We start from the raw sequence: 24,944 nt of genomic DNA, 5'->3' as shown, positions 1-24,944 counted from the left end.
CTTAATAATTTAGGAATGCCAGGGTAAGCTTTGAGAGCTCTAAGGAAATTATACTAACAGTGTCAAGATTCTAAGAGACCTGATTAAAAGTCCCGAGTTGTAAGACATACTATGCTTACCTGATGGCGTCTGTAATACTTTTGTTTCCATATTTGTGTCAGATTCCTCTTCCCTACCAATTTTCCTCATCCACGGTAGCCAGGAGGAACTTGTTTTATTTTTTTTTTTCATTTGTTTAAAATCTCTTGAACACTGGGGGCCATATTTCTCAAATTCCTGTGTTTATGTCATTAAGACACTGCTCATTAATAACCATGGTTTTGCTCTGAGTGGATATTATCCCAATTTTTCCATTTGCTGTGCTGTTTCAGAGTATTTATTCATTCTCTTCCATTAACTCCCTTGTCCACAAACCGAACTGAAAAAACAAACCAAAACAAGGTTTTGTTCTAGTCAGGCTGCAATAATTTTCTGAACACTTACTCTTTTCCAGTTGTCAAAACACAGTATGTGGGATATTACTATGCCCACCATGCCTTAATTGTTAATGTTTCTGTTTGTTTGTTTTTAATTTAATTTATTTAAGCATGTAACCAGTAAATATTAAATATTCCTGTCATGTCATGAAAAAAGCTTCTTTTTCACATCAAGTCGTTTTGTTTAAGTCGGATGCTGATGAACATTTCTTTTTCCTCTTAGTTAAGAAAGAGTTTTTCTTATTGGCAAATGCTTTCAAAATCTGCATTCTCAATTGAAATTCACACACATTGTTTCAAAGAGACATGCCCGTCATTGCCACTTAACCAGAGAATGCATTCTTGAAAGAAATCTTATATTCTTTTTTAAGCTGTTTGTATCTACAACTATGGCTTGCAATGTTGAAAACGGTCAGTTCAAGGCAAGAAACTGCAGGTGCTTTTGCTGCACAGCAGAACGTACAAGAGGCCTTAATGTCATGGGATTCACTCTTCTTGTTAAATTAATTATTCAAGACAACAATTTGAGGGTTTGTCCTTTTACTTCCCAACTAAATGACGTGGAGAGAAAGTGCTAAAATGTTACTAGTGTTAGCAGTATTTCTGCCACGTATGGATTGAGACTAGGCTTCTCCTGCAGAAAACCTCCCTTAAGAGGATATTTGCAGCTACCAGGGATTATCCATATCTATTCTCTGCAACTGCACTAGCCTGTGCTACATTCTCCAGGTTTTTTTTTTGTTTGCTGTGTGTCTTGTTAGTGCTCTTACTTTTAACCTGTTGATACCGCCAGTCATAAAGCCCTCCTTGTATAATGAAACTACAGTTTGGACAAGACAAATTCTCAGGGATTCGTGGGAAAAATCTTGGTGACGCTATCTCAGATTTTAAAATTACAGCAATGAGAAACATTACAATAAAGCTGAAGGATCAGTTTTCTTTTGTAGTCCACTTCTAAAATATTTTCTTTCAGAAACAAGGTGACTGAAGAACTTCATTTTCCCATATTCACATTACATAGCTTATTTTCTTTATTCTTCTATTTGAATGTCTGACGCTTGAAAACTCTCTTTCCCAAATTTCCCTATTTTATGTCCATCTCCATTGCTTTACACAAAGATACTGTTCTTTTTTGTCCCACTTCAAATCCAAATGGATGTTTCTATGAATTTCAGTTATGATGATACTTGTGATGTTCATTGATTTGTTCCCTGCAGCGTACAAAACTCTGTTTATCAGACAGGATTCAAACACTGCTGTGTTGGAGTCACTGGTTTACCATCTCAGTGTCCCAGAGAATGGAGTGCATGATAAGTATTTTGTGGCTTGTCTTGGCATCTTAGGCTCAGCCCACTTTTTCCTTCCTTTTTGACCTTTTTCATTCTTTATTATATTCAGGTTGACTTAGTGAATTAGAAAGTTTTGGACCTGTTTTCTGTGTGTAGATTCCAGTTGTAAACACAGCTTCAGGATTACCACAAGCACTAAAGGATACCTGCTCGGAACAGTTAATTCTGCTCTAGCGTTCCCCAGATCGGCCTTCAAGTGATGTTTATTAAAAGAATTAAAATTTTAGGGAAGTCTGAAGGAGTATATGTCAGTTCTGTAAAGCGTGGGCAAATAAAAGAACACTGGTTGAGAATATTATTTCTGTCTATTTTAATATTATGTTTCCCTCACTGAAGATGTTTGTCAAATTACCTCTAATTCTTTTTGCCAAATCTAAGGCAGCACTAACTGATAGTATTTTCCACAAATTAGACTGACTAATCAATAATTTAGATTCATGAGTGGAGAGAAACAAAGGCCTCTTTTCATTCCCATGAGAGTTTTACAGAAAACAGGCAGGAAATGTTCGTCATCAAGTAGAAAAGGTATTGAAGAATTGGACTTGAAAATACACTGGGCTTTAAATGCAAATCTTATTCATAGGTCACGAAATAAGTTATGTTATATAAACTTTAATGTGCAAATTAAGTAGTTCCTGTACAGAGAGGTGGGAGAGCATTTCCCGGTTTAGTACTTTATGTAGCAAAATACTACGGAAATTGTTGATGGCTTAGATACCTATTTAGATTCTGTCTCTCCCTCTTCTAATTTAGAACCAGAAGTTAGACATTAAACTGTCTTTCCACTGCCAAGGTCTGTCTTTCAGCTCTCTGTCTCCTAAGGTCATTTGTTTGCTTGCTTCTCCTTTTATTTGTATCGGTTCCACAACCTCTCTCCCCAACCTATAGGCTCTAGGCTGCCTTCTGTATTGTTAACGTTCCCATGGGCAGTTCCAGCAAATGTAAAATACGATATGGCTTGCCATTATTTTTTCTATTGCTGTTTGTAGGATCGAATATGAATATGCTCCCCTTTCAGTTTAAAGGGTTCCAGTCTCCTCTGGCACGTCCCTCTGAAAGGATGAATAAAACAATCATTTTACAAAAAGTTATGTGATTTCTAGTACAGTTTATAAAGCATCATTCAACTACAAGTTCTTATAGAATAATGATAAACCAATACAAATCAAAATCAGTAACAGGAACATTGGCACATACCCTAAAAATAAGGAAAAGGTACTGTAAGGATGAACTTAAAAATAAAATACATTCACTTCATGTACAGGATGTTCCTGTGACAGATGTTTTGCCTTCACTGGCACTGTAGATAGGCATGTTCTTTCCACTACCTAGTCTGTGATTACAAGCTGGAATACGATCCTGTACACTTAAGGCATGATGGAAATTCAAGAACTGTGTCAAATAAAGGGGCAAGGTTGAAATATTGATAACCTTTCGGCATCACTGACCAAGCTAGAAAGCAGGAAAAGAATAATGCCTCTTCAGCTACCAAAATTTCTCACTAAAATTAAAAAAATGAAAAAGTCCTGTAACTTTGGAACAAGTCAATCTACTGCAATGTCCTTTCTGGATCTGAAAACCTCCTCTTGAACTACACTGGATTACACTATGACCTGGGAAAACCCTGCACTCAAAAAATCTCCCACTGAAAAAAATCAAATTGTTCTTCACTGAAGGAACTTGTAAATCTTAAGGCAGTATAACAATGGTAATCTTAGGCAAGATGGGCTGACAAGATTCCCTAGTAGTTCCAGTACAGCCAGGAGAGCACAGTGTTTAACAATGGTAAGCACAATTTAAGTAATACAGAAGCTGCTTAGTCTTCTGAACAACTTTCTAAACAGCTAAAATTCAATAACAATTAATTTTATGTATCTTATCAATGGATGTACTTTTTGTTTGTTTGTTTTATGAGAGGCAAACAAAGGTAGAAGATGAAAAAAACCAAAGGAGAGTATTTCCATGAGAGAGATGTTAATGGTTTAGTTAACTTGAAAATGTGAAGAGAGGTAAGTGTACAGGAGAACCAGTGCTACGTGGGAGTCCATCCAGGAAATCTCAGCCCTTCCTGTTGAAAAACTTAAAGTAGTTTCAAGTGAGCTACAAGGTAATAGATCTAACTCAGGCAAAAGGAACTATTTTTTTTAACAACACTAACTTTTGGGTGTCGTGGATTCATTTCAGTTCAAATTTTTTATTCAAACAATTTAGAAAAACTAATGACTGCAAGAAGCTCATCTAAATTATCATTTGCAATGGAACCTTCATTCTTAGCTATTATCAGCAAGAGCAGAACATCAAGCTAAGAGGAACAATACTTCAGGCTTTTTACCATCTCTGATGTTGATTTGTTGTAACTTTGGAAAGGCATTCTGCACCTTTATGGTCCTCCTCTTAAAATCCATCTGGTTTGTTTGGATTAGTAGGAAAATTCTAGTTTACTTTGCTGCAAGAAGAGTGTGTGTCTTGCTGTGAATGCCTCATACCTGGCTCTACACACCTTCAATCTAACTTGGAAACTGTAAAAGCTGTTCTATCAATAATGCAATAATGGTACAGTCGATAGGTCATAAACTGTTGAGAGAGGAGACTAGAGAAGAATTGGTTTTTCTGTCTTTGTTTTTTGTTTGTGTTTTTTTTTTTTTTTAATCTTTTGATACTTCCTGCTCTTCTGCTAGCTCTTGTTTTTGTGTCTCTCACCCCATACCTTCAACCTCCTCCATGACACATTCAGAGCCAGCACTTCTCCTTTGAATCTTCATGTTTCGTTGCTGTCATAGCTGAAAAATCACTCAAAAGGAATTAGGTGTATGTCACACTAATAAGACATGACATTTAAAAAAAAAAAGACCACTAACTTGTGCATTACCAAAAACCAAGCTGACATGACTGTGCCTTTCTCTTCATTGGGAGGTCTGTGTCCTATGAGCGGCTGTTACGAGTAAAGGCAGGGCTATCCCTCGTTTACCTTTTCTATTATGTTAATGTCACAGCAGTGGGTGGGAAATGTCAAAGGGAAATGGCATTTCAAATAAACACAATTTTGTAATTCAATCATATTTGTCTGACCATTTCCTGCAGTTAAATTTTATAGATTTAAATAACTGTCAACAATCAATAATGATTTATATAAACATTACTGTGACTTTCTTTTGGTTTGATCTCTAACTAAAATGTATCAGTCCATTAACAAAAAGCTGCATCTTAAATAAGGCCAGGCCCAGACACACTCATTTATGCTCAGCAGTTGACTGAATCTTTAGCAGAGCATATCAGTGAATGTTAATGCCAGATGCGCTTGCCATGTTCTTTCTTAGCATTTTCAGAAAACCCTTCATATACAAATATTACAGTAGCAGTCTACCACAGATCCGATATACCTAATCCCAGGATTAATTTTGTATGCCCATCAGTAGTGAAGCAAGATGGATTTAATAGCCCATTAGTCTTTCAGCATGATAATTTTCACGTCACTTAGCCTGCTGGGTTAATTGCTTTAAAATGGATATTATTGACCTCAATCCTAGTGACAAACGGAGAATGTCTTCTGCATCTCCCAAACGTACGTTCTTAGACTCTTGTTTCTTTTGCTTCTGACAATAAGTCCCTTAGATTATGTGCTGGTATATTATAATTTATACCCTATTAGCCCATATTTAAGGGCTTACTGAAGCAATGTCTTTCAGATATTATTACCCACAACTGGGCTAACTGTTAAGTTCCATTTTTTATGTAAAGAGAAATGTTGCAAGCATAAGACATCGTTGTTTTACCTCTTGTTAAGAAATTAATTTTAATGCTAAAAGCTGTAGCAGGTGCAGCAGGGATTAAGCACTTTTGGAATAAACAGCTGGCCAGTATATTTCCAACCACACAGGTCTGGTCATTAGGAGGAGAGAACAAAGAACAAATTTGGACAGACAGAGAAGCTGTAGGAAATTCAGGTCCTAGGGTAGAGAAACAGAAAAATATATCAGGGAAAAGAAAACCAAAGAGTAAAGCTGAAGAGTAGGGGTTTTATTCGTGTGTATTATTTGTGGATCTTTTCCCTTAGTAATTTAGAGAAAAAACAAGCCATCTGCTGCAAGGAAATTAACACTAGCTGGGAGCAGCACAGAACAGAAAAGAAGGGAGTGGAGGAACAGCACAAGTTACGTTATTGCTTGAGGGGAGGTGAAACAGGGCTGGAAGTTAATGTCGCCAGTTTTCACACCTATGTGTGTCAACAGTGCAACGCAGACATTTATACACCGGTACCTGTATTTCTCAAGCACCGGCTCCTACGGGAAACAAGACGGTAAGATGCAGATGCGGGGTTACAGGAACACGAGATTTGGAGCAGACGTGCTCACAGCCTCTAGAAGAATCCAAATCCTACAGATCTTACAGATCTTTGAAAAAGGGTGTATCCTCACAACCCTCTGAAGTCTCATTATGTATTTCCCTGGGGTAAATCAGCTTTAAAAGAATGGAGAGGCTTGGTATTTTTAAAGAGTTATTTCTAAACCAAATTAATGCTAATAAAGGTCATTTATCTACTAGCATAAGCCCATCTTGGTGCTGACCGTGAATAATGTGAGAACCGTTTCTTCATGATATACATCAGAGCTTGCTCTAGTGTAATATGAAATCCATCAGACATCTATTGAACTTTGTGGTGGTCTTAAACAGTACTAGGATTTTCTCTGGGAGCTCAGTCCCATGTTTTAATGACAATGACAATTTAAATGACAATGGTATCTTTTCTGTTAACAACTCCGTGATATACATGTAGGTATATCTGCCACATAAGCAGTTGAAGTTGGGCATTCTCACTTTGGTTACAAAGCACCTTTGACTCCTGTTGAAACAAAGCCCAACTGTATGTAGCAAGTCTCTGCTCCAGCAGGTGGTGTGGCCAATCATCACTCTTCAAAGTATTTTCCAAGAAAAAAATTTGGGTTTTAACCTTTAAACTTTTTTTTTTTCCTAAATTTAGGTCACCTACTTTAGGCTGTTTAGGTCATTGGCAAATCTCCAGTGTTAGTATGTTTCATACAAGGCAAAAAAAAAAAAAAAAAAAAAAATCTTCTGAAAAACAAGAGTATCAGCATTTCCTAGGGAAGTGAAAAAGTAGAGGAAGCAGTGAGAATTTGGTCCTTACAAGACTGGAAATAGTTCATGTTTACTTTTAAGAATGCTGTTTAATCATTTGCGATTATTTAATGATTTTGTGATGTTTATTTTTCAATATGAACAGCTCCTGCCATCCGTATTAGAAAAATTTGAGATCACTACATTATACTCTAGGTTTAAAAGTTCAGAGTGATTGATCAGCCCATGTAGATCAGCACAACCAGAGGAACGCCAAATTACTGATGCTGAACACCTAGTCTTAGGGTTTTTTAACTAAAACTATGAGGAAAATACAGCGGATTGGATCTTGCCTCTATAAAAGCTAGCGCTAACATATGTACTGACGTCAGAGGTGCAAAACTTGACCCTAAATACACAGCACTGGGAACCACTAAACCTTAAAAGATTTTAATCACACATAGTGTTGCTAGGCAGTTTTGCAAATCAAATCAACAAGTTATAAAGCACATTGGATTTTTTTTTATTAAAAGTGTTTTGCATTCTGTTGAAAAATAGTCCTTTAGGCACCTTTGTAAGGAACAAACGCCTACTTTGTAGACCAGCAGCTGATTTAAGTTCAAGCCAAAGCCAAGGTTCCTCAAGGATATCAGCAGATATACGTGACGGCTGGCTCGGTTTTCCTTCCTTTGACAAGGGAAGCGTCCAGTCAGGCACCGACAGCCAAATTCCTAAGGGGAAACCGTGCGCTTATCTCTGTAACAAAAAAAGACTCATAGCAACGTTCTCCTCACAAATCCCGCTGTCTTGGGAAAATAGCACCGACCACGCTCTCCGGGCCCTTGTGGAGCTCCACGGCCGCCACGGTCCGGCGGGGACCCCCTGGCAGCCCGCTCTGCCAGACGAGCTCGGGAGGTTCAGCAAGGCTTAGGCCCAGCATGCCAGGAGACCACCCTCGCCTCAGCCTCTGCTCTCACGAGCCCCCACGACTACCGAATTTTCAGACTTTTGGGCGATGGGGGCCACCGAGAGGGCCACCAGGAGCGTTAGGGGGCGGGGGGCGAGGCCGGCTTCCCCTGCTTTATGGCAGCGCCTCCCCTGCGCCGCCGGCCGCAGCCCGACCCAGCCTCAGGGGCGTGTGGAGACTAACGGCCGCGCCTCGCGCTCGCCCCGGCTGTGGCGGGGGGAGACGGCGCGGGGGAGAGGGCGCCCCTGTCGGCGCGGCGGAACAGTCCGCCCCGAGCACACGGCGGGGAGGGGCCACCGCCCTCCTCCCCGGGAAGAGGCGAACCATAGGCTTTATTGGGATTTTTCCGTCAGGATTCTCCACAGGATTGCCCCCCGCCGATCTCCCCGGGGCCGCACCTCTCCCCGCTGCCCGGATCAAGCCCCCAGCCTCGCAGGGTCACGCCAGGTGACACAGCCCCGGCGGCGGCGCCTCCCCCGGGCTCGGGGCGGCGGCGGCAGGGGAGCGCGTCCTCCCGCGCGAGAGGGGGCGCTGCCGCCGGCGAGCGCGTGCGGCTCCGCCGCTCCGCCGCCGCCATCTCCTTCCCTGATCTCATAAAGGTGTCGCGCAGGTTCCGCCCGGGCTCGTCATTCAGCCGCCCCGGGCCTGGCACCGCCGCCGCCGGCCTCCTCCGCGCCGCGGCCCTCGGCCCGCCCCCTCCCGCCCTCCCTCTCTCGCGGTGCCACCGGCCGGCGTGAGCGGCCGCCGCGCTCCCGCCCCGGCTCATCGGCGGGCGCCGGTTGCCCTCCCCGCCCCTTCCTTCCCCCTCCCCCCCCCCCGCCCCGGCCCCCTCTCCCGCCGGCCGGGCCCCGGAGCGCCGCCGCCGTCGGGGTGTGTGTGTGTGTGAGCGGGGCCCGGCGGCGTGCCGGGCCGTCCCCTCGCCGGCGGGGCCATGGCCGCGAGCGCCAAGCGGAAGCAGGAGGAGAAGCACCTGAAGCTGCTGCGGGAGATGAGCAGCCTCCCGCCCAACCGCAAGTGCTTCGACTGCGACCAGCGCGGCCCCACCTACACCGACATGACGGTGGGCAGCTTCGTGTGCACCTCCTGCTCCGGCATCCTGTGAGTGCGGGGGAGGGGGGCGGCTCTCGGCTCCATCCCTCCAGCCGGCCCGGGAGGGGGAGGGCGGCCCCGGTGCCGGCGGGGTGACCTCCGCCCCTGCCCGGCCGCAGGGCTCGCCTCGCCTCGCCTCGCCGTCGGGAGACGCGGCTGCTGGGGCGGCGGCGGCGAAGCGAGCCGCTACGCGGGGAGTAGCGCCTCGCCTTTGCCTTGGCTGCGCCGGCCGTTCCCCCCCCCTTGGGGTTCGCCCTTCCTTCTCCCTCCTGCCGCAGGGCAGCGCTGGGGCAGCTGCACCGGGGGGCAGCGGGAGGGGGGTTTCCCGGGTGGTGGTGGTGGTGGTGGTGGGGTAGTCGGGAGGCTTTACCGTGGGTATTCGCTAAAAATGCCCGCCGGAGCCCCCGCTCCGGGAGATGGCGGTTGCCGGCCGGGTGTGTGAGTGCGGGGCCGGGGAGCAGGGCAGCCGTGGCGGGCGGCAGCAGCCCGGGGTTCGTCCTGCAGCCGCCCCGGGGGAGGTGTTTTCCTGCACGTAGGGAGTGAGAGCGTCTGCCCACAGCGCGCACGTGAAGGGGGGGGGGGGGGGGCCGCCACCGCCCCCCCCGGGAATCACTGGGGGTGTCATTAATTAAACAAGTGTTTGGAGAGTGCTTTTGCAACGGTAAGGGGGGGGCTCATGGCCGAACAGTTCACTTCATGACAATCTTCAAGCCGTGAGGAGACTAACCCTACCGTGAATGCTGAGTTTAACGTTGTAAAAGCTGAAGTTAAATCCCCAGCCTCGCCTGTTGTGTATCGAATTACGTATGATAGCAGTTTGTAAGACAGCTTTCTAAACTCTAGCTTAGAGTATAAACTTTAGCCTTAATAGTTTAATATACTTGATCAGAGAAGTAGTAGGAGTCTTTTTTTTTTTTTTTTTCTTACATCTATTACTTCCTACAAACTACATATATAAACCTTAGAAAGGGATGGGCTCTTGATAAAGTGGATTGCATTTTTCCTGTTCCTCATTCCTGAATGGGCCTCCCCCTACTCCTCCTCCCTTTTCCACCCTTCCTCCTCTGAGATAGTGTATGAAACTAAGAGTTGACATCAGGCAGTTCTAAATTTCAGTTACATATTCATAGCTTGAAGGAAAAAAAAAAACCCTCCTGTCTTCAGTGTTACTGTTTCTGTAGCTAAATCTGTTTGCTTGTTTATGTTTTTGTGGCATTGTGCTTGTGGAATGGAGAAGAATCAAAGAGTAGCCAAAGTAATAAATAAATAGTATGTCAAAGGATACAGAATTGTGTTTGTAAGGGTTTGAGTTCATAGAAGGCATTCACAAGCCTGAACTAATTTCAGTCTCCTTACTAAGAAGGACTAAGTACCCCACACAGGCCTTCCAAGTAAGGTCTGGTGTTTTAGAACAAAGTTGGTAATTATATTGAGATTCAAAACAAAGCAAACATGTTAGTTCTGTGCTGAATTTACATGGAACAAGCTGCCTTTTATACTACTAGACAGCTAATTAGTCTTGGGTTTTTTTTCCCTTCTTATTTCTACTTTGTGTAGACCTTTAAACGGACTTGACAGAGATACAGAAAATACATTCAGGTTGTAGAACTGAAAAGAGACTCTAGTTTTTAACATACACATGCTACTTAATCAGCCAGCACTGGCTATTGTTTGCTCTGTTAGCAAACTGTTATTTGTGCTGGCATGTGAAACTATTTTAAGCTGCTGCACAGAGCTTATTTAGTGGTTGCACATGTTCTTACTGGTTAAACTGACAGCATGATAAAACTGCTACATGATAATGTTTTCCTTTATTTTTCAGGCTTCTTGACCTTAATAGAGAAAGATATCAGTGCTGCTGAGGTGTTTAGCATGGGTTCAGTAGGTTTTGTTCATTTTATCTATTGGCTGGGAGGTATGAACTGCTAAGGTCCATAGTCCAATTCACAGTAACCAAAAGGATGTACATGCAGTGAAACAGCTAGTAAGCAGGGGACAGCTGTCACTTGCTGTTAACTTTGCCTTCATTTGGATGTTAACATGTTTAAAAGAGGAAGACTTTTTCTAAAGAACAGTTGTTAATGTATTGGTATTCTAATAAAATGTAAATAGCTCTTCCATTCTAAATATACAGTGTTTTTGTGTTGCTCTAAAAAAGAAACCACAAATGTCTTTAGTTGTTGCAGCTAGTAACACCTACACTTAAAACTGGAGTAAAGGACTGTTAAAGAGACTTAAAAGTTTTCTTGTGAAGTAAATTTGGGCTTGTTCTTTCATGTTGACTTGGAAATGCTTTCATAAGTTGTGTGTGCAAGATCATATGTATTGGTTATCGCACTGGTTAGGTTCTAAGGTGTTATTTTTGTTAGTGATGAGACAGTGTAGAGATAGGTCATGTCTGTTTCGTAACTAGAAACTGTTATTTTTAACACTTCTATCGGAATAGTCCTTCATACAACTTGTTTATTTCCAAATGCTTTTCACTGTAGAATTCCACAGTGGAGGGAAATGACTTGGGAAGAGACTGCATAATGGCAAATAAGTGTAAAAATACTGCTGCTTCTGTGGTGTTTAATGGCTGCTTGCATTCTACCTCGTAATACTTGCTTTACTGTAAGGCTTTAATAATCTTATTACTTCGTCTTGTTTATATGCTATGTGAATGACTTGCATTGCTTCTTGTTTTAATTAATTTTTTTTCTAATCTGGTACAGGAAGTATTCTTGGAGTAGGCTAGACCAGTTTTTTCAAGTATGAAGTGCCCAATACAAGATTAAAATACTAGTGTGTTAACAAGTCTCCTTCAGAAAGGTTGCTCGATTAATTAAAAGTGGTTGCTAACATCCATATCATCTCAGACAGGCATGTTCTAGATACAGTTAACTCTAAACTTTTAAAATCTGAAGTCTCACTCGTTTGTTTTTTTTTGTAAGTTTTCTGAAGTGTTTATTCATTGTCCTGTCAAGGACAGCCTATTCAAACCCAAAACCTTAATTCTGGATCCGTCGTTAATTTCCCTTAATGGTTGTGTGTGTAGAAAGAGAGTGATGCTATTTATTACTAGATTTAGCTTTAAAAAACCTACCATTTTCTTAACAGTTTCCAAAAATATGTCTGGCTTGTTCAAGTACTGCTAAAAATGATGAGAGAACTAGTGATTTGCTAAAAAGATCTCTTCCTGATTTTAATGTTGAAGGTGAGTCTTGGCACTTGCCAAGAGTATGAAGAACATAGAGGAGGTCCTTTTCCTTAGGTTTTAAGTTTTCTCATTATATTGGGATTACCAGAGCAAAAGTTTTGCTATGAAAAAGTGGTGTATGCGGGAGAAGGTTCATGGATACTGGTGTGGATAGTAACTTCCTTGTAAAATACTTCTGCTTGTCCCCTGTGTTTAAATTCTCTTCACGTGGAAAAAAGCACACTAGCATTACGCAAGCTGTGCATAATTCAACTTTTTGGTGTTGGACAAGAATATAGGATATGTAAAAGTATACATACAATCTTTTCTTCCCCAAGTATAGGAGGAGATGCGGTCTTCTTGGGCCAAGTATTACGGTAATACAAAACCAGAGGACTTGTCTTCATTATAGCGAAACTGCATCTTGGGAGATGTTGGCAGAGAGATTCTTTTAGTTTGACAGAAGTCCTTTGGTTCAAAGGATTATGTTGGTAGCTATGTCTGTTGTGTTTCTGGATGCTACCATGTGTCCTGCTGACAGTGACATCCTTCCCTTTGTCTTATCAAATGCCTCTCTGCATTGCTTCTCAGCTCTCTGTGCATATCTTTGCTTTCAAGCACTTCTGTACCTCTCCTGGTCAGCCTGCTCTGAACTCTCATAAAATTAACATGCTTTTAAATTCTCAAATGGAAAATATTTCTGTGCGACCAAGAGTCCGCTTCCACAATTTTTCTACTATCGAATTTTTTTATTTACTCTTGACTTTTTTCTTAATATCTGCTGATGTGATAATTAGGACACTCATACCCTTTCCTTCACTGCCGCCCTCTTTATTTGCTCCCTTCCAACTTAGTGAGGAAGTCTCTTGGTCAGATGTTTGCGCTTCTGGCTTGTGTTAGGAAGGAGCAACAAAGAATGCTTAGAACATATAGTTACCGTGGGGAATGCTAAAGCCCTTTTATGCTGTTTCTTACAATTATTGGATCATGTGGCCTTCTTTTGACTGCTTATAACATTCCTAGTTGAAATTTTAAATTTAAAATTTTCCTGGGTAAGGAACTCCTGTATCAGCCAGATTGGAGTATTTGATGGCAGCAGGTACCAGTAACAAACTAAAAACCAAATCTTTGCAATGGTGGTGAATTATTGTCCCTTTCCTCAAAAGAAGTTTTGCAGAAACTCAAATGGTCCAAGCACAGTGTTAGAGTGAAGGTGATTCTGGCTGTGTTGGCATGGCTTTTCAGTCCTTGTTTCCTTTGGAGCATATTTGGAAAATGACTCCATAGGCTATGTTTGTGTGTGTATATATACGTATGCATTTTTAAGGGTATTTCCTGTATTACTCTATTTTTTGTTTTTGGTGTCATGGCTGGAGAGCAAAGGAAATGTCTATACCACAGTGAATGCTATGCAGTTCAGAAAGGATGTTTGTGTGTGTGTTTTTTTGTTGTTTTTTTTTTTTTTTTTTTTTTTTAAGGAAAAACTCCAATTAACCTTGACTATGCTTCTAAATATGTATGTGAGCCTTTTGCTGTTAAAAATAAATGAGCTTGTGAGATGGTGGAGGGTCTCCAGGGAGGTTTACAAGTGTCAGGAATGGCCAGTACTGCTTATACTCTCTTTTGCTAATAACAGTATTGTCGAAATAATAGCAAATTCTGTGACATTGGGTTTTCTAAAGATTGTTTTCCAGACACCTGGGGATGTAGGGTGCTCTATGATGGCTTGGCATTTGACCTGCCTCATTAATTTCCTGCTTCTTAAGGGATCAGATTTTGCTGGCTTAGACTTGATCACATTAGAATCTGATACAGGGGGACATTAGCAGTGTTGAGTAGCTGTCTGCCCACCGTTCCTCCCATGGAAGTGACCCTCTATCCCAGCAGAGCCCACTCTCTAAATTTTATCCCCCCCGCCCCCCCCCCAGCCCTGGCCTTTGCAGACGACTTTGCCCACATTTGTTTGATGTGAATGCAGGAATGGCTGCTCTGCCAACAATCACAAGTTAACCATAATTTGCTACTAAATTATGTTAGTAGCAAATGTTCAGTGCTCATTGACAGTGTTTTGAATGTTTAATGTTTCAATTGCCGGGCTTCAGAATCTTGTGTCAGTGGCCTTAAAGCTTCCTTTGTTTGCGAGAGCACCAGTTCTAACAATGCTCTCTGAGATCTCATGTTCTGCTCGCGTTCTCCGTTGGTGCCCCTGTGATAGGCCGTGTCACTAAAAGCTTGGACTGATTCAGTGGAAGTTCAGTGGATAGTCTCATAGCTGGAAGTTCTGGTCACAGTGCTATTCCATAGGAATAACCATTGCTGAGTATGAAGAAGCTGGCAGTGATGGGTGGGATCTAGGTGTGAGGTCTTCTAGCTATGGTGTGCTGGATAAGTGCAGATGGCAGAATAGTCTCAGTCATCTTTCCCAAGGGTCTCTAAGGAGAGAGCTGCGATCTGGATTAAGTGCTGAGGTAATGTTTGGTTGCTGTCTTCCTCAGGAACTCTATAGTAGAGAAAGGGGTAACTGGTACCACTGCACAGGTGCAGGTTGCAAATATTTGTTTGGGGTCAATTTAAATTTAGGCATTATTAATTTGGACTAAGGGACTATAGTCCATTTTGTCTCCTGCAAGATAGGGAATACTGTAAAGCATTAGAACTGTGCAAAATGCTCGTCAAATACGTGGAAAGAAGCAAAGCAAGTGGTAGATACGCTTTTTCCTATAAAAAAGAAGGTTTGTTAATTCCTTATAAGGGATAATTGTACTTGGCTGTCTACCAGTAAGCTTCCCCCATATGTAGATGAGTTGTTTGTGAATCATTTGGGTCATCAAGTAATCTCTGTAGGTAAGGAAGGATATAAAATAATTTAGGATTTTGAAGTAAGAGTAGCTTTAGTACTTAGGCTTGGTTTTTGAGTTCTACATAAATTCCACAACTGCTCTCTTTTAGGGAGGTTCTAGTCAGTTCATGGGTATAATGTTATTGAAAGTGGCTCATGCTAATCAGAAATCATGAAAAAAAAAAAGTTTTACCTGTCCTAGTCGTAGAACCAAAGCAATTTATCTAAGGAATATAATGTATATGGCTTGGATTGTATTTGTATGCTTTATAATGTGGCCTCTTGTCTTGAATTCCTCGTTCCTGTCTGACTTCTTACACTGCCTTAGCATAAAAGGAGGCTTTTCATAGGCTTCCCCCCACCACTTGCAATGCTAAATAAACATAAAAATTACTTGTAGGTATAGTACTGCAGCTTGATAGTTAACTTTAATAGCCATAAATCCCATGTTATGTTTGGGATTTCCAATCTTCTTGGGCCACCAATGTGGTGACATGCTCTCTTTCATCGTTGAAGACATCTGACCTGTCTGTGTTGTGATCTGAGCTTTAGGAGTGGGGCATGTCTTTCTTGTTTAAGAGGAGGGTGTAAAAGAAATGAGAATTCATCTTATCCCACGTCATGGATATAATGTGTAAATCAGGGACCTTTATAACCTGAACCTTAAAACTCTAGAGCAGTCTTCACTGGAGAGAGGCATGTAGGATGTCTCTAGTCAGGTTAAACAAAATCTAGTCTATGCTTTAAATATGATTAATATTGCTGCTTAACAGAACTGAAGATACGCGTTTGCTGTTGTAAATGCTTTGCAGAGCCCTAGCAGATCAGTGTAGAGTAGGTACTGCTTAAATAACTTGTGCAGTGCCTTTAAATTGCAAACACAGGTACAGTGTAGCACTTAAACTATACTTATTGTAAAAAATTAATTTCCAGCAGAAGATAGTGTGAAAGTTTAGATATACTAGCTTTTCTGAAAAACGTGTGAACGTTAGTGAAAAACCCTAGCTTTTAAAATAGTCATTAAATAGTTTACAAGTATCTAACTATGCATTTTTCTTAATAGGAGAGTAAATTGAACAGACTAAGGTAGACAGAACCACTTTTATACTTACTGTAAATGCAAGGGCCAGTGATTGTCATGTAATACTTGATGGAGCATATTTATGTGAAATGCCAGGTGGATGCCAAGTTTGTTTCTATGCTGTCACTTAACAGGTGATTTCTACATTGTTGCTTAGTGAAATGTAATTGCTCCCACGCACAGACCAAGAAGGTGTTTAAAAAACAAACAAATCCCAAACAGTTCTAGTATACTGCCTTTTTGTTCTTTTTAATAGATTAAAACTAAATCCGAGGTAAATGTTGGATTGGTTCTATAAGAACATGAGAAATCCCAAACATACTAGCACCGGCTCTGAAACAATGAATTTTAACTGGATAGAACTCTGACAGATTTTTTTAAGTTGCATTATCTTAAAACGAGTATTTAATTAAAAAAATAGATAATACAGTATTTTAATAAGTGTTGTCTATTTGTGATGTACATGTGGATTTCATTTACAACTACATGAAAAATGTTAAAATATTAATTTCAATTTACCATGGAAGTTAAACATTTTTGAGACAAGAAATTAATTTGCTGATGGTTGAGTTGAAACTATCTTGAAACCTCTCTCACTAATCTTATTAAAACTTATTCTGCCTTCTTGTTGAAGTGCTGAATCATGAAGTCTAACTTTAGGTGCTCAGATTTGAAAAATTTGCTTAAGCAAATAGCATTCTGTAAAATCAATTCTCATATGCCAGTACATTTGTGTATCACTTCTGTTTTTAAGGTGCTCTTGAGTTCACTGCACTTCTTGGCAAAATACAATTAATTGTTTATTTTTATCCAAGTGTTTCAAACATTGTCCTAAATCTGTTTTTTAATGAAACTTAGAAGAAAATGTTATTGCTTAGTGTTATATCCAACTTTTGACTAAAAAACATGGAAATCTTTTCAACATAGGATCAGAATTGTCTTCTTAGAGGTACAATACGAATTTAAGTGTCATGGTGAATTTGCAAGCTAAATGCACAACATTTTTTTCCATTATGCTTACTCAGAAACTCAAAGTGCTAAAAGCTTTCTTTAAAAGTTGAGTATAAAGTGTTAATATTTGGAACAGCATATTTTTGTCAGGCTGTTTTGATGGATAACAATTTAATTTATAGTTAGTGTTCTTGGAATAATCATGAAGTCTAAAGAAAACAGCTGATTGTCTTAAATTGGATGTCAGTGATTTTTTTTGGGGGGGGTGGGTGGGTTATTGCTAAAAGCAATCTGAACCAAATTTATAATTAAAGCAAAGTAACAAATATAAGCAATAAAATTAACTTTTATCAAATTACTTGTTAGCCCCATATTACATCCCTGGAAAGTTTTCCTCACCTTCCTTTCTGGAAACTTTCTTCCCATACATAACCACAGAATTTTGTGTTCTTTGATATCTCATAGTTAATGTTTATTGATTAATGCATTTATTTTTTTTTTAAAAGATGGTATGACAAAAATCCAGGCCTGATTAACTTGAATGTTAAACTAACCCCATTGTATTGCCTGAGTTAGTGTCTCTGCTGTCTGGCATACGTGGGATGTAATGTTCTTGTTTTCATTGAGCAAAACACGGCCTGTTTTTAGTTGTATTTGTGGGCAAAAGCAGTAGTTAGCATGTATGTAAAGAGAGAGCTTGAAAAGAAAGCAAGCTACTTCTTAGACTGGCACTGTTGCTTAGCGGGATTTTTCTCTATGCTTGCAGGTTTTGACTGAACTGGGTTTGACAATGTCATGCTTTAGCAGCACGAGTGACTTGATTAGCCCTGCTGCAGCAGTCTGGCGTGGATGCGAGAATGGTGCCAATCTTTGCTTAAGGCAGAGCTGCTGAAGTTTGGAGCTGTTGCATTAGTAATGGTATCTCTCATTTGAGAGCACAATGAAAGCATTGTCTTTCTGCTTTTGTTGCTGGTACTTGTGTAGTGTTCAGGAGGAAGATGACAGACCTGTGGATGGAAGTGCAAAAAGTAAACTAGAAAAAGCTGCTGGGAGGAAACAGGAAATATGGGTGAAAACAAGAGAAAAAGAATCTGAGCTGGGGAGTTTAGCTTGAAGAAATCGAGTGATTGGGTGGAAGTTGTAGTAAGAATAGGTTGAAGTGAGGTAGGAGTTGGAGGGAAAGAAAACTACAACAGAGGGGCCCAAGATTGAGAGATGAAGGATAGAGGCAAGGGTGAACAAGTTTGGTGAAGCAGTTCAGTATTTTTAAAAAGTCTAATTATGTTTTCATAAACCTGTGTAGAAAGGGTCAGAGTGAGTTTGTGTGTACAGTTCTAAACATTGGTGTCCCCTAGAGCTCATTATTTGACTTTGCATGCTGAATGTTGAGATGAGCTTACACAGCCTTAAGTTGTATGGCACTACCAAAATGAGTGTGTTTTACAGAGATGGCTCCCAAGTTTAAAACCAACCGACTGCTGGTTGTAATGTTAAAAGTGATTGTATGATGACGGATTTCCTGAATACTGACTAAATACTTCTCGCTTCTTCTTTTAGACGGGGCTTGAATCCACCCCACAGAGTGAAGTCAATTTCAATGACTACTTTCACACAACAGGAAATAGAATTTCTGCAGAAACACGGAAATGAAGTAAGTATTATTTGGAGAATATCAAGTAGTTTTGACACTTTAATATTAAACTCTAAAATGCTACTTAAGGAAAACTTGATATTTGGTTTTTGGCAGCAAAAAGTGGACAGAAGCCTTTTGAAGCCAACATAATTTGAAGCGATACTTCTAAAGAACTCATTTCACTTAAGTAGCCGATCATCATAACGTTATGTGTTATTGCCCAACCCAGACAATCTAGATTAACATAGTCAGTATTTCTGAATTGGGTTTCCTTTTGCTTTTGCGTAAGGCAATGTGTATCTGTCTTTTTTTTTTTTCCTTCCTGCAAGCCCAGACCTCGAGACTGACTGTAGCAGTATTTCCTCAGAGAGTACTGTGACAAAAAGAAATTTGTTAGAAATTTGTTGCTTATAGCTGTATATCTTCAGAGTAGGTGTCAGAAAGTCTTCTAGCAGTTTCAATAGCCTCTTTCTTTAATGAAAGTATATCAATGTTGAAGGTTCTTGGAGAGGAGAAGGAGAATTTTTTTTTTTCCTCTAAGGATTGTTATTAGATAAGTGTCTATATGTTTAGAGTGGCTTGGGGCAGCTTTGAAGAGAAAAAGTTCTAGTATACTGCCTTTTTGTTCTTTTTAATAGATTAAAACTAAATCTGAGGTAAATGTTGGATTGGCTCTATAAGAACACGAGAAGCATGTAAACACTGGATGTGGCTATTGTCTTCAATTTAAGGATGAAGTTTATATTTTAATACTATACTATAGCATTGAGGATTTTAGAGGTAGCTTTTTCTTCTATTTGTAATTGGAAAAAGTTCTATTTTACTTTGATTGGATGTGTATTCTGTTTTAGTAGAATTATTGATTGTAGGTTACGGAGTGTCTTATCAACGTGTTCTTGTGAAGTTATGTGGGGATAAAGCCCATTATTAGCTAAAATGCTGATACCTAACTTTCTTAAACTTGGCTCATTCCTAAGCTGTCAGGTTTGAAGAATGAAAGTAGAAGTAGTAATTTTGTTTTCTGTCATAGTAAATATGCATTATTTGTTGAAATGACTGTTGGTGGATGATTCCTCTAGACAGAGCTGGAACAAGGTCTTAACTTTTCCAGACATTATATATTACTTCTAATGGCATTGACTAGATTTTTTTAAGTTGTTTTGGCATGTTAAAGCTGTATAACACTGTGTGTATATGTATAGCATATTGTTGACTTGTTGCATAGGGAGACTAATAATCTTTCTTGGGTGCAGATATAGTATGTTGGAGTCTCTTTCCATAAGATTAGACTGTAAACTCCAGCTTTGCTTTAAGCTTCACAAATGTAAAGGAAAACATGTGTTATCTCCCTCCTTCCCTGCATCCATTTTAATTGTTTTTCACTGAATCTGCAATGGCTAGAGAATGCTACCAGTTTCACTTTTTGCTCATCTGAGACTGTAAGCCATCCCTACTCAGTTGATTAGTGAAGTTGTCCTTCTCATTATAGACCTGACTAGTCTTCCAATCATAACGACTTAGTTGATACATAATTTATTATTGCCATAAAAACAGTCCACCGATCTCTGCAATGGTATGCTATGTTTCAAAAACAGGGGTCTTTGTGTTTTAAAGGAGCTACCTCATAAATGAAGATGTCCTCCTGAGTTTGGTTTTGGATTGTTGGATAGCAGTGCTTTGCCATAATTCTAATGTAACACTGAATAGATATTTGTAGTTGCAGATGGTAGATTTAACAGGCGCTCAAATGTTGAACAGAAGTGATGTTGTTTTAAACACTGTTAGAAGTTTAAAACCTAACTAAACGTGTTTTCACTTTGTCATGCTGTATGTTGCAGTAGTTAAATAAGCATTTTGCTTTCTCTTGTTGATACTGGACTTTGGAATACTTGCCTGCAGATAAGATAAAGTATTGGGCAGATGAAGTTCATCTGACCTCACAAAAACCCTTCTTTGCTTAGCTTGCTCTTCAGCATAGATGGCTCTTGTGTATATATTAAGAAATGAAACTTTCTAGGATAAACTTGGTCAAACATGGAACTGTCTAACATTTTAGAATGTGGACATGTGAACCAAAGTACAGTTGCTGAATGGTTTAGATGTTGTAACATTCAGTTGCTCTAGTTCTGCAGCTATGCATATATATAAAAAAAGCTCAAGTTTCTGTGATCTAGTATGTTTAACTTCCACTTTCCTGTAATTTGTAAAATACTTTCATTCCCACTTTGTCCTCCCAGTCTTTCTCAAACATGGCCAAGGCCTCCATGGTAAGCTTTCTTGCTTCCAGGTGAGTACATCATTGTGCACAATAGGGAGCTTGTTCTGAATAGAAAAGAAAATAAAAAGAAAGCTTCCCTGAGATAAGGTAGCTATTAAGGTGGTGAGTTGTTCTTGGAGGAAGTAGTTTTCCTCTCTCCTTCAAAGAGTATTTATAAGGACAATGTATTGTATGAGGTTGAAGTTCTCTTAAAACCAAAACACCCAATTCCTAATATCTGAAATAGTAACTTTTCCCCAGTTGTTGCAAATTGCCATCTTTGTGCCACACGTGGGTAAAATGTTCAGTTACTAAAAGGCTTCACAAAGCAACTGCTTTGGGAAGAGGTTATTCAGAGCAGCTTCTCTTCAGGTGTGAGACACCATCTTCTTCCCTGTATATACACCTGGGTCATAGTTTAACCACAACCAGCAACTAAGCATGACACAGCCGCTTGCTCGCTCCCCCTGGTGGGATAGGGGAGAGAATTGGCAGAGTAAACTTGAGAAAACTCATGGGTAGAATTAAAGACAGATAAGTAAAGCAAAAGCCGTGCACATAAGCAAAGCAAAACAAGGAATTTATTCACTGCTTCCCATGGGCAGGCAGGTGTTCAGCTATCTTCAGGAAAGCAGGGCTCCATCATGTGTAATGGTTACTTGGGAAGGCAAAACACCATAACTCTGAATATCCCCCCCTTCATTCTTCTTCCCTGGTTTTATATACTGAGCATGATGTCAGATGGTATGGAATATCCCTTTGGACAGTTGGGGTCAGCTGTCCTGGCTGTGTCCTTCCCTCTTGTGCACCCCCAACCTCCTTGCTAGTAGGGCAGTGTGAGAGGCAGAAGAGACCTTGACTGTGTTTAAGCACTGCTCAGCAGTAACTACAAGATCCCTGTGTTATCAACACTGTTTTCAGCACAAATCCAAAACATAGCCCCATACTAGCTACTATGAAAAGAATTAACTCCATCCCAGCCAAAACCAGCAAACCCTCCAAGGAATGTTTTTCTGGCACAGGTAAGGTGAACTTTTTTTGAATGAGTTTTTACTGCTTCAAATACAGATTTAAAACTTTTTACAGTATTAGAAGACGTATATTTTGGTGTTGCTTACTCATCTGCAGGTATAAACAGATGTCCAGACTCTGGTTTTGCTAATGTTGAGGTTAGCACAATTTTGCAGCAAGAATGGAGACATCTTCAAGCTGATGTTCAAGTGCCTTCTGAAGTCCTTCTGAAGGATAAAGGCAATTCTGACTCACTGGGTAGGATTTTGTCCCCTCCTCATTCTCTTCGCGAAGAGCAGTGTGAGGTATTTTCCCACTGTATTTTCATGTTAGGAATAATGAGGAGTGGTATGGAGATGGTTCTGTTTGAAAACTCATTATCTAATGATGCTAACGTTGATTAGGCCTCTGATTCAGTAGTGCAATGGTAGTAAAAAGTGAACTCGCTGTTTGCAGAAAGTGGAGGTGGTAGTAATCTCATGTTGCCATTATAGCTGTGAAGCTTTCCCTGAAGCTGAAAAATAGTATTTATTATGAGGCAAACGATTTACATAGTTAATTTTTCTACTACACTTTTGAAAAGTGTCAGATATTTTATAACCTTTCCAAATAGCCTATTCTCATATGCATCTGGTGGAAGATGAAAATGATTTGGATGGTCTTGTATTTGGAAAATCTGTGTTCCTCTGGGGGCAAAGACCATGTTTACCTGAGCTGATGAGTAGAATGCTCTGCAGGTATGCTTAGCTGCTTGGGGTTAATTTAACAGTGCTTAATTTTGTTTTGATGTCAGTCTTCCTGACTCTTGATAGCATCTGTGCAAGTACCAGTTTCCCACAGTCTTGCAGAACTAGTAGCAGTGTGGGGCTGGTTCAGAGCTGACGTTGGCCTAACCAAAATGCTTTCCTAGAATCTCCTTTACTATGGAATGTGGCCTAGAAACTCTGGAGTGGAAAGAGCAGTGCTAAGCCGAAGCTGATGAGTCCTGACAGCATGAGCTGTGCAGTCAGGTGTCCTTGTACATCCCTGGTTCTGCTAATACGATATAGAGATACATGAGCTGATTGTGTATAGAACAATATCTTTGTTAGCAGAGTTTGCTAGCTTGGACTCTGTGCTTATGAAAGCAGCTGGAGCTTCTGGACCCAAACTGACTTTGAAACCAGTGTACTGGCAGTATAAAATTCTTTTAACCTACAGAGATTAATGAATAATATTGACATCAGAAGTGCTGAATTACTAAACAAAGCTATAACTTGCTTACTTAAGGGAACTGTTTCCAAATCTTTCTTCCTGTGGTGAGTATTATGTTTTGGAACATAGTTTTGTTGTGTGGTAATCTGTAGTTCTTTGCACTGTCAGCATTGCATTTGGTGCATAACTGAGGTTATTTTATTGGGGGGTGGAGGGGAGAAGAAGAAATCTAATTTGGCATTTACCAGACTCCTGAAAGGTAATATCTCGTTAGAATTTTTTAAAACTAGACTGATGTGTAATCTTCCTATGCGATGGTATGTCTGCGTCTGAACAAGAAGTGCTGTAGGGCTAGTAGTGTGCTTTTTCCTAGATGAAGTGCAGCTTCCACCAGCAGAAATTCTTGTCCTATTACAGCTTTTCCTTGCCGTGCTGCCTTCACTGCATACAAGACAAGGTGACTGTGTGAGCAAAAACTTAATTTTGCTGGCCTAACTGACTTTTTGTTATTCCTAACTAGCACAACTATGCGAACAGGAGTTTCTAAAATGTGGTGGCTCAATGTGTTGTGTAAGCAGAAGGCCTTTGTCTCTCCCATATCCGCCTTCCCCCCCCCCACACTGGAGATCTGTATCGGTGAAATAGTTATGACATGGTAAAGTGTTGTTTGGGAGTTGAAATATGTAGCACTGGAATACTGAAATCTTAGATTGTCTCAGGCTTTCTGCAACATTTGATAGATACTGCTGATTTATTTTTTTCTTTATCAGAAGTTTTTTAGTGTCTGTCCTTCCCCAGATTCCCAACTCTGTAAAAACACACACGCAAAAAACCCCCAACCAAATGTGATGACAAACCTAGAAGCAAAACCAAAAGCTAAACATTTGTGGAAAATAGGTATGTTTATGTTCTTCTTAGCTTTTGAGCCCTGCCTGGAACTCCTGAAAGCATGAAGTGTTACTAGGAGGCTGGATTTTAAACTGGAAGCCTTTCTGGTCAGCTTTATATTCTGGAGTACCAGATTTGCAATGAATGGGATGAGTTGTTTGTTCCTTTCTGTCAAAGCTGAAAACAAGGGCAATTACTAAAACTGTAGAACTACAAATGTAAATCATGTATGGAAAACAAGATAGGTAAATGCAGTTATTCTAGGAAAAACAGTTTATCCCTCAAATAGAATAGCTGTTAAGTGCAGACTCAGGGAAACCAATAGTATGAAGAGAATGTAGGTAAAGACTTAATTATAACATACAATGCGCTTGGCCCAATTTCTTCTTTCAGTGATACATTTAAGTTATGGCAACTCACAGTTTCTGCCTTGCTGCCTCCTGGGTTTTTATCTAGGTCAGGGTGAGTAGGTTGAAGCTGGTTGTGATTTTGTTTCCCTCTTTGCTTCATGCTGTACTTACTGATCTAATTCTGAACTTCCCAGTATCTAGTTGCCAAATGTCTAATGACATCCCTTGCAGGATTGGAGCTTGTTGGCAGAGAACAGGTACTGTTCTTCCCAAACCAGTTGTAAAAGGATTCTCATGAACTTCTACATTTCATGAAGATAACTGCTGAATCTTGTGTTCTACTTATTGTTACCTTATAAGGTAAAACTTTGCTTTATCTTGGTGCTTTGCAGCTTCCACAATATAGTAGAGGCAGGCACAACTTCAAAGTCTTGCTTCTGTCAACCCTTCAACAAAAGTAGACTTTCAAATGCTGCATATGCTTAATCATTCTGACTTCAATGCTATGGGTTTTTTTTCTTGCTGCATTGGTGAACCAGTGGAACATGGACTAATTACACTTTTCAGGGACAGTGGACAATGATTATGGATTGTTGGATATGTTCCAC

The 24,944-nt window shown here is 40.3% G+C and overlaps 1 protein-coding gene across 3 annotated transcripts in view; it reads left to right on the top strand.

The window, feature by feature from the left end:
• The first annotated feature begins 8,754 nt into the window (after positions 1 to 8,754).
• AGFG1 (ArfGAP with FG repeats 1) overlaps positions 8,755 to 24,944 on the top strand; it is a 37,717-nt gene continuing 21,527 nt past the window's right edge. For all 3 annotated transcript variants that reach the window (XM_082486833.1, XM_082486832.1, XM_082486831.1), the window contains exons 1-2: positions 8,755 to 8,963; positions 18,561 to 18,654. In XM_082486833.1, coding sequence (XP_082342959.1) covers positions 8,797 to 8,963; positions 18,561 to 18,654 — 261 coding nt within the window. In that variant the 5' untranslated portion in view covers positions 8,755 to 8,796. The remainder of the gene's footprint in view (positions 8,964 to 18,560; positions 18,655 to 24,944) is intronic.

Source organism: Vanellus vanellus (genome assembly GCF_965231255.1).
Source record: "Vanellus vanellus genome assembly, chromosome: 8".
Taxonomy (NCBI): Eukaryota; Metazoa; Chordata; class Aves; order Charadriiformes; family Charadriidae; genus Vanellus; species Vanellus vanellus.
The sequence above is the reverse complement of the archived record's forward strand: the minus strand, read 5'-3'. Positions and strand labels throughout refer to the sequence as shown.